Here is a 15,243-nt window from a genome sequence, read left to right as displayed (position 1 = left end):
CATGCTTGGTTATAGATTTATAGATAAATGTTTAGCTTTTGTTCAATACACTGTATAAAAGTTGCAAATGCCATACATTATGGAAGTAAAGGGAAGAGTTCAAGCTTGGTAAAGCATCATTGTTACCAAAAGACATCCACTTGAGTCATGCCTAGGAGTAGATGGATATTGCTTATAAACATTTAACATATTACATGACTTTAGATTTGCTGTAGAAAATTCAGAATATGTGTACATCTTTCTACGTGGAAGAATTCTATTTGGGGTAGTAGTAAGGAAAATATATTGTGCCCTTGTATACATTAAACCTGAAGTAAGTAACTTCATTGCAAAGAGTATATCTGTTTTAGCTAAATGTAGAGCCGAAATATTTTAGCAGTTGGAAGTGCTGGCTGTGTTACCAGAGGACCAGAGAAGATTTAGTTTCAGGGAGACAGGGGTAGTCTCCAAGATGGAGGGAGTTTAAATGCTGAACAAAAGGTGTATAAACAGAAGCTCAAGTACCAAGGTTTTAAAACTGGAAACCGGGCCTTAGTTCTTGTTCCCTCTGTGGAAAACAAAATGTTGGCAAACTGGTAGGATCCATTTGAAATAGAAAAAAAGAGAATGAGGTAAACTGCAGAGTTAGACAAACAGAAGAGATACTATATCACTGCTCTGAAACCATTGAATGCAGCTATGCTTAGCAGGAGACTGGGTATTATGGTTCATATGTGTGTACTAGACTAATTTCCCTGGAGCCTTTACAAGCCTGACCCATAGAAGTGCCCTGGCATCGTGCCGCCCGCTGTTAGTTCCCAGTGCCTCTATTAAGTTGAGCCACTGCAGTTATTCCCGGGGTGAACTTTATTTCCCATCCACTCATCAAGATCCCTCTTGAAGAGGGCCAGTGAGGTGCTCTGCTTGACATGTATGGGAAGTCCATTCCAGAGCATGGGCAGTCTCTGGGTTATGAACCTGTCCCTCCAGCATGCTCTGTTGTGGTAATGAGGTTGAGGTCTCTGGAATGTGTGGTGTGGTGGGATTTGGATTTCTTTAGATGTAGCATTTCTAACAGTGCTGGGTCAGGCATGACTTTGTAAGTCAAGCAGATATCACATCTTAGTTTGGTTTAGAAAGAAGTTTGACAATTGTGCCTGCAGTTCAGGTAAATGATACACTATCCAAGCCACAAAAATAAGCAGTAAGGAAGTTTCATTTAGGAAGTAAAGTGTTTTCAGAACTGCCTCACAGCACAAAATCAGAGTCTGAATGGTGGTAAGATTTTATTTATTTTTATTTTATTTAACATTTGTTGACCGGGAATGTCCGACTAGGTTCCACAGAGCCTGTTTTCAGCGGAGGCCCGGGGAGAAATGCTCCAGATGCATGTCTTTGGAATATAATTCTAGGGGAAAAGGTTAGATGTTATGTAGTCCTATCTCGCCATAATTCTTGCTGGATGGGTTTGGAGCCGATCCTGCTCAGACTTGGCCGATAAGAAAGTTTGAGAGTTTTTATAGGTTCGAGGCTATACCCTATCCCATGGTGCACCACGGCAAGCGAAAGCTTCGAGTTTGTCTTCTTACTGGCTCATTGGCTAAGTGAAATATTGTTGATATTTTGACTATATCTCTTCATTGTTTCTTCAATAGTTTTTTCCCTTTTATTATCCGAGTGGAGTGTTTGCTACCCCAGTCCCCTTTCTTAAGGATTGTACGGCCCGTTTTAGTGGGCCATAATTGCCTGTTTAAATTAGAGGGCTTTTCCTCTCTGTGTGCTAGCTTTTTCTCCTTCTATATATTAAAAAAAAAAAACAAAAAAAAAAAACTATTTATCTTTTCTTATAGTTGTACTATTGGGTTTTGTTGTATTTGTTTTTTCTTAAAAGAAACATGTCAAAGGATAAAGACAGAGAACACAAAAAACACCGCCCTTCTGGCTTTAAAAAATCTGATGAATGTTCTCAAAAAAAATGTCATTGACTGACAGTCACACCAGTTGTGTGTACTGTCTTGGAGAGAGGCTCATTTGCAAGAACCCTGTACCTTCTGTCATGCTTTCGGCACCAGGGTTCTTAATGAAAGGAAAAGAAAACTTATAGATAAGGGGCCTTATGACTAGTTCCTTCCAAGAACAGCTGGGACAAGGTCAAGACAGTTCCTAAAAGTCATAAAAGGAAATCTGCCATCGCTTCTTGCTTCGGAACCGAAAAAGAAATCAAAAGTGACGGAGCTGAAGAGTTCTGGCTCCGATTCTGCTTCATTCTCTGTGCAGTCTGTTTCTTGTGTCGAGACACTCTCCGATTTTGGAAAGATCATCACCATCTATCTCCACCCGTTCCTCCAGGACACTTTCTGATGAGGCTGTAGATGGTGCTGGCAAAAATTTTAGCTCCTCTGTACCCAAAAGCTTTGGAGCCAACCCATCTTCAGTCTACTGTTCCTCCTCCAACTGCTTCGCTCTCTGAGTCTAATGTTTCGGGTTCTTTAGTGCTGGAACCTTCGGTTCCAAGAATTCTTCCTGCTTCCTCAGAACCAATAACCCTAACCTCATCGGCTCAGTCTGGAGCCTAGGGGTCTAGGAGCCAACAGTCTCAGGTCGACTCTGAGAGGGATAGTCACCTTGTTTTTTGTGGAACCGACCCCACTTCTCGGTACTTTGGCTTGTGTGAGCTCGGCTCCCAAGTCCGCTTCGGAACCTGGCCCTCCTGCTCGGAGTCTACCTTCTGTTTCCACGGAGCAGGGGTCTTCTTTGGAGCAGGGTGATAAGGCTTTCGAGGCGATAGAGAAAGCTTTGTCTAGTGCTAAAGCCCTGCCATTGGACCCGATCTCCCTCTAGCAGCAGCCTCTTCTCCCCCTCCTGCCCCTAAGCGTAGGGAAGCAGAGCCCCAAGGAGCCCCCATTGGAGGAGGTCCCTCGGAAGAGATTTTGTAAGAGGAAACACATAGACTCACCTGAGTCCGTCACTTCTGACACTGATTTGGATGAGTCAGAAGGGTCCCCAAGATCCCCGTCTGAGGATGTCTCTCTTGCGGACATCCTTGAAATCCTTAGAGGGGTGATTGGAAGACCTCTAACCTTACTGAGGACGAATCAGTGCACCTTGAGGCTTTTGGTTCCTGACCTTCCACCTCCTGGGTGACACTGCCATATGACCAACTGTTAGTGGTCATATCTTGGAAAGCTTCGACCTCTCCAGACACAGTGGAGCCTGTCCCGAGGAGGCCAAACAAATTTATCACTGTTCCAGAAGAAAAATCTTTTCTTACCAAGGGAGTACCTGTGGATGCTATAGTGGTAGCAGCAGCCACAAAGAAGGAGTTATTGGAGACATCCTTTAATATCCATCCTCCTAAAGAGTCTAGGACGAGGATAGGTATGGAAAGAGTACCTTTTCTTCAGCAGCCTTTACCTTACGATCACTGAATTACCTGTCCCATTTTACTAAGCTTTAAAGCCATCTCCTAAAGGAGTTGGGAGATAACCTTCAGGGTTTAGTAGCTTCGGGATCTGCTGACAAGGTATCTGCGCAGCTCTACACCCTTACCTCCATTACTAACTCCTCCATGAGGCTGATTTCCTATGCAGCTGACTGAGCGAGCAGGGCAGCCGCAGCAGGGATCTGTCTTAGGAGACATTCCTGGATGTGTTCATGCAATTTTACGGAATCCTTCGTCTTCCTTTACCAACGTCCCTTTGATGGTTTAATTCTTTTTGGACCTCAGGTAAGAGACTTTGACTAGGTACGAGCAGGAAGGGAAAACCTTATCTGCTGTCGGAGTCCGTTTCTCCCTTCCTTCTAGACCCTATCCCAAGGGTCAAACAGGAGGGAAAATGTGGTTCCGTATATATCCCAAAAAGGTTTCCCTCAAGCACAGGGTCAACCCTCCCCTACAGGCAGAGGGGAAGGTTATAATGGAAGGTGCCACGCTCGCAGCAGAGGGGGTCCACAACACCAGGGTGATGGAGATACTTTCTCTGATCGACCCTTTCATTGCCCGTGAGGAGTTGCCTGACTGTCCGTCTCTGGAGGTCATCTCTCACTGTACCCAAGTGCCTGGTTACAAATTTCCCAAGATCGATGGGTACAAAATATTTCCAGAGGTTACCTCATTCCCTTTGTTTCCGATCCCCCTGCAAATCGGTCTTTACCAGATGTGCCACCCAATCAAATAGACTGTGCAGCATCAGAGGTCATCTTGTTGCTTCAAAAAAGTCATCCAAGATGTCCGCACAGAGCAAATAAGATCTGGAACTTACGATTCTTTTTAGTTCCAAAAAAAACTGGGGAGTGGAGATCAATTCTAGATCTCAGCAAACTAAGCAAGTCTTTAAAACTATCGAAGTTCCATATGATCACTGTGCAGTCAATTTTTTTATTTATCGGAAAAGACAATGGGATGTGCTCCATAGAGCTTCAGGACGTGCACTACCATATCAAAATGGACAGGTGCTCCAGAAGACATCTGCACTTTTGGCTGGGAGCCAGTCATTTTCAATTTCGAGCACTGCCCTTTGGCCTCACTAGAGCCCCCAGAGTGTTCACCAAATGTATGGCAGTGGTCACGGCTCACCTGAGACATTAGGGATTCCAAGTGTTTCCGTACTTGGACGACTGGCTCCTCACTGCTACCACCAAGCACCAACTAATCCAAGCCAGGGACGAGACTCTATCCTTGTGCGTCAGATTAGGAATTACAGTAAATCCCAAAAAATCCACCTCCTCTCCATCGCAGCGCATTGTCTTCTTAGGCTCAGACATGGACTCAACTACCATGACAGCAAAACTGACAACCTAAAGGATAGAATCGTTGCACAACCAAGTCAGATTCTTGCTGACCAAAGACAAAGTACAGACCAGGATAGTTCTTCAAGTTCTAGGGACTATGGCATCCACCATTCTTTTAGCTCCCCTAGCCCATCTGCACATAAGTACTTCAGTGGCTACTATTTGCCCAGGTGTCAATGCAGGATCTACCCTTGTCCCACCAAATATGCATTACAAACTCCTGCAAGAAGGATCTAACATGGTGGTTACATACAGATCAGCTTTATCTAAGTCGTCCCCTTGTTCTACCTCAACAAAATGCAGTCTTGACCACTGATGCTTCCCAGATAGGGTGGGGAGGGCATTATCTGGAAATGATGGTCCAAGGTATCTGGCAGGATCACGAGAACCACTTGCATATAAATGTTCTGGAGATGAGAGCAGTGCTATAAGCGTTGTAAGCATTCCACAGTTCTCTTCCCACTGGGACAATTGCGATTCAGTCAGACAACATGTCTGTAGTGCGATTATATAAACAAGCAAGGGGGAACCAAGTCTTACCCACGTTGTTGAGAGGCACAAAGAGTATGGAAATGGGCAATGGACTCTCTCCGTTTTCTGATAGCAACGCACATTCTGGGGAAGTCCAGTGTGATGGCAGACAAACTGAGTTGGGCAATTCTGATGCCTCATGAGTGGTGCCTGAAAACAGTAGTTGCAGAAAGGATTTTCCGTAAATGGGGCCACCCTTGCTGCAACCTGTTCACCACGTACATGAACGCCAAATGCAGCAACTACTTTGCCCTCATTCCCCATCCTGGGATGTCACCCAGGGATGCTCTGGTCCACAGTTGGCCTCCGGGACTTCTTTATGCTTTTCCACCCTTTCCTGTCATACCCAAAGTGATTCAAAAAGCAAAACTGTTGAAGAGTACCTGATCCTCATTGCTCCTTACTGGCCTCGCCAAGTCTGGTTCCCCTTCCTGTGGCCCTATCTCTTGGAGGAACCATGGATTCTGGAACTATCCTCAGACCTTCTTATTCATCATTCGGGACAGTTCCATCCTACCATCCAAACCCTGAAATTGACAGCATGGCTGCTCCAGTTCCAAGAATAGCCAGGTGTGTATATCCCTTTCTCCTACTGTTAAACACAGCCTCATTTCTTCCCACAAACCTTCCACCAGGAAATTATATTCCAGCAAATGGAAAAGGTTTTCCATTTGGGCAGCTAAACAAGGCATAGATCCCTACTTAGCCCCCATAGAGTCTATCCTGTCTTTCCTTGCATCTATTTTTCAAGAAGGAGCTGCAGCTGCTACCATTAGAGTCCAGTTGGCTGCCATCTCAAATTATCATTTTGGAACATGGGAAATCCTGTTATGTCCCACTCTTTATGTAAAACCTTTTTGAAAGGAGGAGTCCTTCTCAGACCTCCAATCAGGCAACTTCCATAACCCTGGGACTTAAATTTAGTTCTGACATCATTGATTTCTCTGCCATTCGAACCGTCTTTTTCATCCGACTTGAAATTGTTGTATTGGAAGACATTGTTCTTAGTAGCTATAACATCTGCTAGGAGGGTTTCAGAATTGCAAGCTCTGACCATTCGACCTCCATATATTGTATTCCATAAGGATAGAGTCTCCCTAAGAACTAATCCTTCTTTCCTCCTCCCTAAGGTATGCTCAGAACACAGTCTAAACACAACTATTGAATTACCAGTATTCTTCCCCAATTGCAGTAATAAGTCAAAATACAGATTACATCAATTAAATGTCCATAGATTTCTCCAATTTTACCTGCACAGGGCTAAAGATTTTAGGAAATAGGATCAATTGTTTTCTTCTCAGAGAAAAACTAAAGGCTTGCCCGTTTCCAAGGTGACTCTGTCTAAATGGCTTTCAGACTGCATCTCATTTGCTTACAGAAATGTTGGGGAAACTACCTGCTAAAGTAAAAGGTCATTCAACTAGAGCAGTATCAACTTCATATGCCTTCAAATCAAAACTCCCAATTGATACCATTTGTGCAGCAGCTACTTGGGCAAGACCTCATACCTTTGTCACTCATTACGATTTGGCCTCCCAGGACAGGTCATCCTTTGGGTCCACTGTGCTGGAGTCTCTTTGCTTGAGGCACCCGGGATAAAGGTGCTGGGGACACTGTCCCATCCAGCAAGAATTACGGCGAGGTAGGACTACATAACATTAAGAAGTTATGTACTTACCCATAACGTTCCATGTTTGTAGTCCATCTCACTTACATTCTTGCATCCCACCCTCCTCCCCCCTTCATGTATCCTGGAGGAACTGGTGAACTATCCATTATGTTGTCTGACCTTGTTATAGTTGTCTGTCCACATAGCATGAATAGGGAAACAAAGTCCTTTTGTTTGTATGTACATAGTTATTGATAGTATAATTACTATTATGTATTTAGTTACTTTCTTGCAAACAAGATGTGAGGAATTGCTGTGGTGCACCATGGGATAGGGGATAGCCTAAAGCCAGTAAAAGCTCTCGAGCTTTAGTATCAGCCGAGTCGGAGCCGAAGATTGGCTCCGAACCCATCCGGTAAGATGGACTATAGACATGGAACGTTATTGTAAGTACATAGCTTCTTATTTAAAACTCTGCAGAATCCTAGTGCCTAAAAGAAAGGCTATATAGAAAGCAGTAAGGGAGTGGTTTAAAGTAGTTGTAATAGGAGGGTCACGCACTGAGTTCAGCAACACCCAAGAGACTGTCCCAATACCTGGGGGAACAAACAGCTGCTGTGGTGATTTATAAGAGGCGGAGCACCATTGTAAAAGTTGCCAGTAGCCCATTGCATGGGATGGAGAAACTAGTAGAAATGTTGTTGCAGGGGTCAAGACTGTCAGCTGCCTTAAATGCACCTCAGCCATTCAAAAGTGAAGCACTGTACTGCGTGATTGAATGCACCACAATGTGTATGGCCTGCCTTGGTCAGACAGCCCTTCCATTAGGCATGTATCTGATAGATTCAAGCTGGGGAACTTCTCTTGTAGAGTAGAACAGTGGTTCTCACGATTTGGAAGAGTACAAGTGACCTAAAAAAAAAAAAAAAAAAAAAAAAAAAGGGGTGTATGTGTGTAATTTATATGGGAGTGTTATACAGAATTTATTTTTAAAAAAATCTGTATCCCAGTGTTTGAGTTTATTGCACATAGATTGATGTTTATTTAAATGATTAGTGTTTCTGTTATGTTCGGCCACGGTGGTGCAACGGTTAGCGTTGCCGCCTCACAGCAAGAGGTTCTCCGGTTTGATCCTTGGCTGGGGTGCCTTCTGTGTGGAGTCTGCATGTCCTCCCTGTGGTCGCGTGGGTTTCCTCTGGGTGCTCCGGTTTTCTCCCACATCCCAAAGACATGCTGTAGGTGGATTGGATACTCTAAACTGGCCCTAGGAGTGTGTGTGTGCCTTCCATGGAAGGTTGGGTGCCGGGCTGGCAACTCGACAATGTAAAACTCCACTGCCAATCATGAGCGGACAGGTGATCCGCTGTGGCGACCCCTAACCAGGAAAAGCCGAAAGAAGAAGTGTTTCTGTTACATTGTCTCAGTTTTTAAGAACGGCAAGATATCTGACTGTAATAGCGAAAGCAGGTTTACTTAATGAGCTGGCAAATGTAATATAAAAAGGAGGGCTGAAAGAAAACCAGCCAAGAGAGCATTTGCCCTTAGTGAAAGGGAACTTGGTGTGTAGAATAGCAGTTCGCAGTTCTAGGGAACTTGGTGTGTAGAATAGCAGTTCGCAGTTCTGGGGAGGCAATCTCAGTAAAAGAAAACCTTGATGAGAAAATGGAAATTTTTTTCCTGACAGAGGAATCCAGAAAAACTTACCAATCACCATTTCCCAATTGAGTTAAAGGTGAAGAATCTGTATTTAATTTTGTTTGTATATAATAAACTGCGTTTTTGATAAGACGTAATCTCAGCTGCTGTAATCCTTCCATTGTGTAGTATATTATTTATATACACACACACACACACACGTATTTATATAAATGACTAAATGTATACGCACAGTGACTTTTTTTTTTGTGAGTTACACTTTTGTCAGCCGGTTGGTCTTGCATAAAATTGTGTTAGATTGATGTTCACAGTTGAGCAACACTGCAGCTTTTGAACTGGTCTGTTCTGTTTACCTACACTGCTAAGTTATGGCATAGTGTGTGTGTTTTCCCCAAAATTGCAGACTGTGGAGTATACATGCATGCATGTTTTGACAGCCACTTGTGTTTGGATGCATAGTAAGGGTTTTGGTGGTTGCTGCAGAGGGGAAAGTATTGTGCTGATAACTTCAGTTACATTTTTATCTACCAACATAACTTTAAGTAACTGTGTGAAATCAAAGTATTTGATGTAGTTAACATATTTTCTGACTTTTGACATTGTAAATATACACATACGAGTGTATACTTTCTGGAATCAAAATTTTAATGCAGTGACCGTTTATTGCTAGTATGTAATATTCCTGGGCAAGACTGTTTTGGTCCTCAGCAGGATTAATTGTCGCATCTTTAAGAGACTTTGGAACAGAAATCCTGACTGTTAATTTAATAACCTCTTTAAAGTTGTTTGCTTTCTAGGAAGTGAATTGTTTTGACTGCTGAGGCATGCACAAACTCTTGCACTGAAATCTGATGGTAATAATACATTTTTCTTGCTTTGCTTTAGTTACTGAAGTGAAGACTTACTATAGTGTCAAGAAAGAAATACTGAACAGGTATATGAAATAATGTAATCACTGTCCACAGTTTCTTTTAAAAAATTGTATTAATTTGTAAGTGATAAGGGAGCAGAATCTCTCTATTATTCAGTGTTGGGAAAGTATCCTTTTCCGCGTAAAGAATACTTTGCACTATTACCAATATTACAGAATGATTCAGAATTGCATATTTATTTGTTCTGTCATTGTTTAGTGATGTTGCTACTTGTATATTGTGTCAAACCTTCTGTGTAGGGAGTACCATAAGAAGGCTAAAAAAATCATACAGCGGAACACACTAGTGATATTAAAAAAAAAAAATGCCTTGTATAGGCATTCGGTTGATTGCTCTAATTTTAAGAGATTTTTATTTTTAATCATCAACAAGGTTTTATTTAATGTGAGATAGGTTGACTATGAAAGTTTATTAGAGCATAAAGAAACAATGTAGCAGTTAAGGTTAGACGCCACTAACAGACCAGGTTTGAATGATTTCTCTTCAATTACTGGGACTTTAAAAATTAGTTGGAAAAGCAAAGATCACTTTAGACTTAAGCATATTAATAATATAGTAGGACTCTGGATTCAGAAAGAGCCAGCTTTTGAGGTGGTCGTACTGTGTATTTTATTTTGCAGAACAAAGTATTTTGAAAATTTCACGGACTTAATAGAAGTTGATATGAGTTGAGGTGCATGTGGGATAGCAAGTTTTTTTTTTTATTTCTGAGTGGAGTTTATGGTTGGTTCCCATGCTTATGAATTATTTTTATAGTGTATTGCAGTATTTTGATTTTTTTTAATTTGCAGCTTCCATTTTAGGTTTTATATATCTGTTTTAGTTTTTGCTGGAATGTGAACTTTATTTTCTACTTCATACATCAAAACTGTTCAGATGTTCACATTTTTGAATGCTGTAGGATCTGTTTGGACTATAGAGTTTTCAGTTTCTTTGGAAAAACACTCTTCCTGTGGGTATCATAACTAGGAACATTAATCAGTCTTTGGAATTTTGGATACAAAAAAATTACACAGGTTCCTGCACTTAAATGGACTTTGCTTTTAAAGGAGAACATTTCTGTTACGATTTAGAGTTTTCCCTGGCTTTGGATTTTTGTTTTAGAATAGTATAATGAACATTTAGATCACATCTTTTAATTATAGAAGATGTATTTTATCCCAGTAATTGATAGGAGACTTTTACTGTGTTAAGGTGACCAGCCTGAGTTGTGCAGCTTGGTTTTCTTCTGTTTTTTGGAACTTGTACATTGAAATCAAAAAAAAGAAATTCTACCCTCAAACACTTGAAGGATTTTGTTTAGTATGGTCAGTGCAATAATGAAATAACTGAAATGAAAAATCCACAAGAAAGTGAGACATAATTTTGTCATGCTGTGCCCCTCCCCGCCCCATAGTAATATATAGACCAAAAATAAAAAATACTAATGATATTTCAAAAAAAAAAAAAAAAAAAAAAACACCAGCAAACAGTTGAGCTAGGAATCCAACATATATTAATGTATTTTTTGTTTTATGATTAAATATATATAAGGGGGAGGGGAAATACAGTTTGCTATTTGTGATTATGTTTGTTGAGTGTTAATGAGCAAAAGCACCAGCATTTTGGATTCCTGGCTCAACTGTTGTCTGCTGCCATTTTTATTTTTGACATAGTAATATATAATCTTTGTCTCCCAAGCACTGACCTCAGGCATTTAATTTAGGTATTGTTCCAGAAGTCTGGCGCATAACAGTTGTGATGCCACTTCACAAGGGGAACCTCACCACTGACCGCAGCAATTACAGGCCCATCTTTTTGACTAGTCTCATTTAAAAGCTGCAGAACATTTCATCCCTGACCTTGTTTAATTGCGATATTAAATTTGTTATCAGACCAGGTTTTGCAGCAGTTTAGTTTTATCAAGTTTGGATCCCATGCAATTAATCTGATTACTTCTTATAAAGGGTAATACAAACTGTTTGCAACAGTCATGCTGTATAAACAGCTTGCTTCGACCAAGCCAAAGCATTTTAAAAGCATTTTTCATGCTAACATAATAAACTAGGTAAACATGCTTAAAATAGATCCTTATGTAGTAAGATGGATAGCAAATTGACTAAAAGCTAGGACCCACATAGAGCATGGTCGCTTCCTCAGAGAGTATCTCTGAGTACCTCTTTTGTTTGGCATCTACTTTTTGGATCTCCAGATCACAAACCAAGATCTCTGGTTAACGAGATTTGCTGATGACTCTAAGCCATGTCATTCTCAAGTCCATCTCTGATACCCAGGTGCTCCAGCATGAGTTTACACTTTTCAGTACTTGGTGTGCAGATGACATACTGAACTTAAATGAAAAAAATAGCAATATTGTCACATTCAGTAGACACCTCTCTACCCAGTTTGTAGCTTAGACAACACACCATTCAAAAATGAAAAAGTAGGTGACCTTGGGACGTCTTGAAAATCTACATTTCCTTGGGACATGATTTGATAATTCCCTTTGTTTTCATCATCATGTTGTTGTAGTTGTCAGGAAGGTATTTTACCTAACACAGTTTACAGAAAAAGGAGTATTGTCCAGAAGTAAATAATATAATATAATGCACCATTTAGGCAGTACCTTTAGGCATATTAAAAAAACTAGTAAGACCCCAATGATTCCTGATTGAAAAGGTCACTGGCTTAAACTACCAGAAAAAAATAAAAGGATGGTCCCTTTATTCAATGTCCTACAGATTCCTGAGGGATGATCTTTGCCTTGTCTTCATGCCATTAAGAACCTGGAAGTCCTGTCTCTCTTGTGTCTTCATACATCAAACAATCGCTGTGATCTAAAACCGAGAGAGAGAGACAGAGATTCATTATACAGCACCTTCCCCATCTCTGGAATAGACATCCACTGCAAATTAAGCAGTGTGATGTGATGCATTATATTTGTTTATACTGCAACTAGAGGACTAGATGGATGGTTACAGATTCACCCCTGGCTTGACTGGCGTAGCACATTTTGAAAAAGGAAATGTGGTTGAAGGGTGAGTACTAGATGATTTGGCCATATTGACTGATGATGTGACACCCTGCCCGGTATGAAAATGTAAAAATGCGGGGGGGGGGGGGTTGGTAATGACTGGGTGTAAATAAGCATTAGGCTTGGTATTTCCTATGATAAGCTAGCCAGACCGCCTGTGTGACAGACCTATTGGCATTGCAGATATTCAGCATTCGACCACTGTTGCAGTAGCCCAAGTTATTTGGGTCTCACCCACTGCCATTGGCCAACATTAGAGTGCCCTTCACTCACTCTCTCAGCAACTTGAGAGGAACTCCATATAAAAAGAGAGTGCCAAAATCTCATTTGTCGATGAAGTGCCCTCCTTTGGCAGGATTTGTGGAATTGTTGGATCGGCTATCAATCCTTTAAGCCTGGGTTGATACATCTCCCGTTGGGGAAAAACATACACAAAATTAACTTATTGAGCAAATCTGTTGTATTAGTTTGTCTAGCAAATGTACTGATTTAGACTGTTACTTGTCAAAGGGAGGTTTTGTATGCTAGTGATTGTGTGAACAAACTGTAAAATACCTATTTTTTGACATTTTCCTATAGTTTGTGTAGCTTTTGTGTGTTGGGGACAGGATATTGTGCTTTTGAGGAACTGTCAATGTTTTTCTCACATCAGAAATTCTTGCTGGTTGTTTAAAGTTTTAAAGACTCTTTTCAGGCTGCTCCTCCTATCTTCAGTGCTTCCTTTTCAGCTGAACCCATGAAACAGTTGCTGGTCTCCAGAGCTTTTCTTTCTGTTCGCAAGAAGAAGCAGCAGCAGAAAGTAGCCAAGGATCCTTTCGGTGTCAGGCCAGCTCCTTTTGTGCCTCTGCCACAGGTGGGTGCCTCTCCTGTAGACTGGCCTGGTCCCTCAAATCTCTCGTCTTATTCCCTTAGTCCTTTCGGTGTAGTACCTATATAAAGGACCAGGGAATAAACATTTCCTCTGCAGCTGTAGGGATGCCTTCCGTGAGCAAGGAAGATCCACTGTTGTTGGTCTGTGGGGAGGGGAGGAGGTGAAGGTCCTTCATACGGCCAAAAAATGTAGCTTAACCCCTAGAATAGGTATCTGGGTGTGGTTCTTTCTTTCTCCCAAGGAGTTTACCAAGAAGAGAGAAACTTTTTCTGTTTCTACTTCTGTGGATGGGGAAGATTTGCTAGGATTTTTTTAGAGAACTTACTTTGGCTTTCTCTGCCCTACTGCATCTTTAGAGAGGAAAAGTAAAAGTTTCCTCTCTTTCTGATTTTGAATCTCAGTTAGAAGAGCAAGGTTTGGGGGTAGAATGTTATGCGTTAGGATTTTCTTCTCCACCTGAGGATTATGATTCTGAAGAAAGTGTTGCTTCACATTTCCCTGTAGAAGACTTATCTTTTTTTTTTCCTAACCGTTTTCAGTGGGAACGGAATGAAATTCTTATTGCTCATCAGATGCATTCTGTTTCATGGCAGTTTGTTGTTCCTATGTTTGCAGCTGTTCTTCCTGTTTTTCCTGCTTTAGAGAATGTTTTTCTCATTATTAGTTTCCCTGACAGCCAACCCCTGCCCATATGAGGTCTTGTGGGTTTTAAATGGTGCCTCAGACTTTTAAACATTTTCTAACTCTAAAGCATACATACAGTGCTTTTTTTTTCCCTAATCGTTTCTGCTAAAAACATTGCTACTGCTAACCCCATTCCTTGTGAAAAGAATGGGAAAGCTATTGACAGATTTGGGATGAAAGTGTATTCTTTTGCAACTTTAACAATAAGAATATTAAACTACCAGGCTCATATTTTAAGGTTTTTATCTGTATTTTGAGAACACACAAAAGTTAACTATTGGATATCTGTCTTCCTGAAGCAAAAAAAGAAAAAAAGTCTTTGAATGCTTTAGTAGCTGCTGCACCATGTAATTAAACATGGTTTAAAGTATTCCTGTGATTCACATCTGCTCCATCTTGGTCAGTCTTGAGAAAATTTGCTTGACTGTGTCTCAGTCTTCATGAAGATGTTTAAATTCTCCCCTGGACATGGAAATTCTTTTCAACTCTTATGTAGTTGAAGTGCTTAAAAAAAATTGATTGGGGGGTGGGGGGTAGATTCAAGGTGTGAACCAAATCTTCCAATTTTTTAAGGGAAATAATTGCCCTTTCATCCTCAGCTCCCTTTTTGAAAAGCAGTTCAAGCAACAAGGTTTTTCCAAACAAGATTTTAAAAAGTAATGGCAAGGACCCCCCCCCCCCCAAAAGCAAAGCCTCTTAAAACGAAGGATAGCCCACTGAGTCGGGCTCCCTCCCCTTCCCACCCCAGTGATCTCTCCCGCTCTCTGAATCTTTGTCTTCATTTGTGGCACCACATTGTTTCAGACAAATGGATTCCAAAAGTAATTCAGGAATTGGGTTCTAAAAGTAATTCAGCAATGATATTCTTGGAATTGGGAGTCCTTCCCTCGTTTTCAGGGGATTCCTCCTTGTTCAGTAAACAGTCTCCTTGTTTCCTCCAGTTCTTCAAAATATGTTCTTGCAGGGAGTAAGAGAAAAAGTATGTCCCGGCAAGATGGGAAAAGAGTTTTATTCAAGGATTTTTGTGGTGTGGTGCCAGAGAGGAAAGGGTCTTGGAGGCCTGTGCTAGAACTTTCCTTTTTAAATATTTTTGTGAAGGTCTAAAAGTTCAAAATGTTATCTATTCAGTCACTGCTACCTTTTATCCCTTTACTAGCATTCATAGTAAGGCTAGACT

General features: G+C 41.2%; 1 protein-coding gene across 1 annotated transcript in view; it reads left to right on the top strand.

Moving 5' to 3' along the window:
• The window catches only part of LOC122792730, a 1,288,351-nt gene that overhangs the window by 140,942 nt on the left and 1,132,166 nt on the right, over window positions 1–15,243 (top strand). Inside the window, exon 4 of the mRNA XM_044060312.1 lies at window positions 9,452–9,500. Coding sequence (XP_043916247.1) covers window positions 9,452–9,500 — 49 coding nt within the window. The remainder of the gene's footprint in view (window positions 1–9,451; window positions 9,501–15,243) is intronic.

This window comes from Protopterus annectens, chromosome 2.part0 (assembly GCF_019279795.1).
Source record: "Protopterus annectens isolate FY-2018-M chromosome 2.part0, PAN1.0, whole genome shotgun sequence".
Classification (NCBI taxonomy): Eukaryota; Metazoa; Chordata; order Ceratodontiformes; family Protopteridae; genus Protopterus; species Protopterus annectens.
This window is presented reverse-complemented; position numbering and strand designations above follow the sequence as displayed.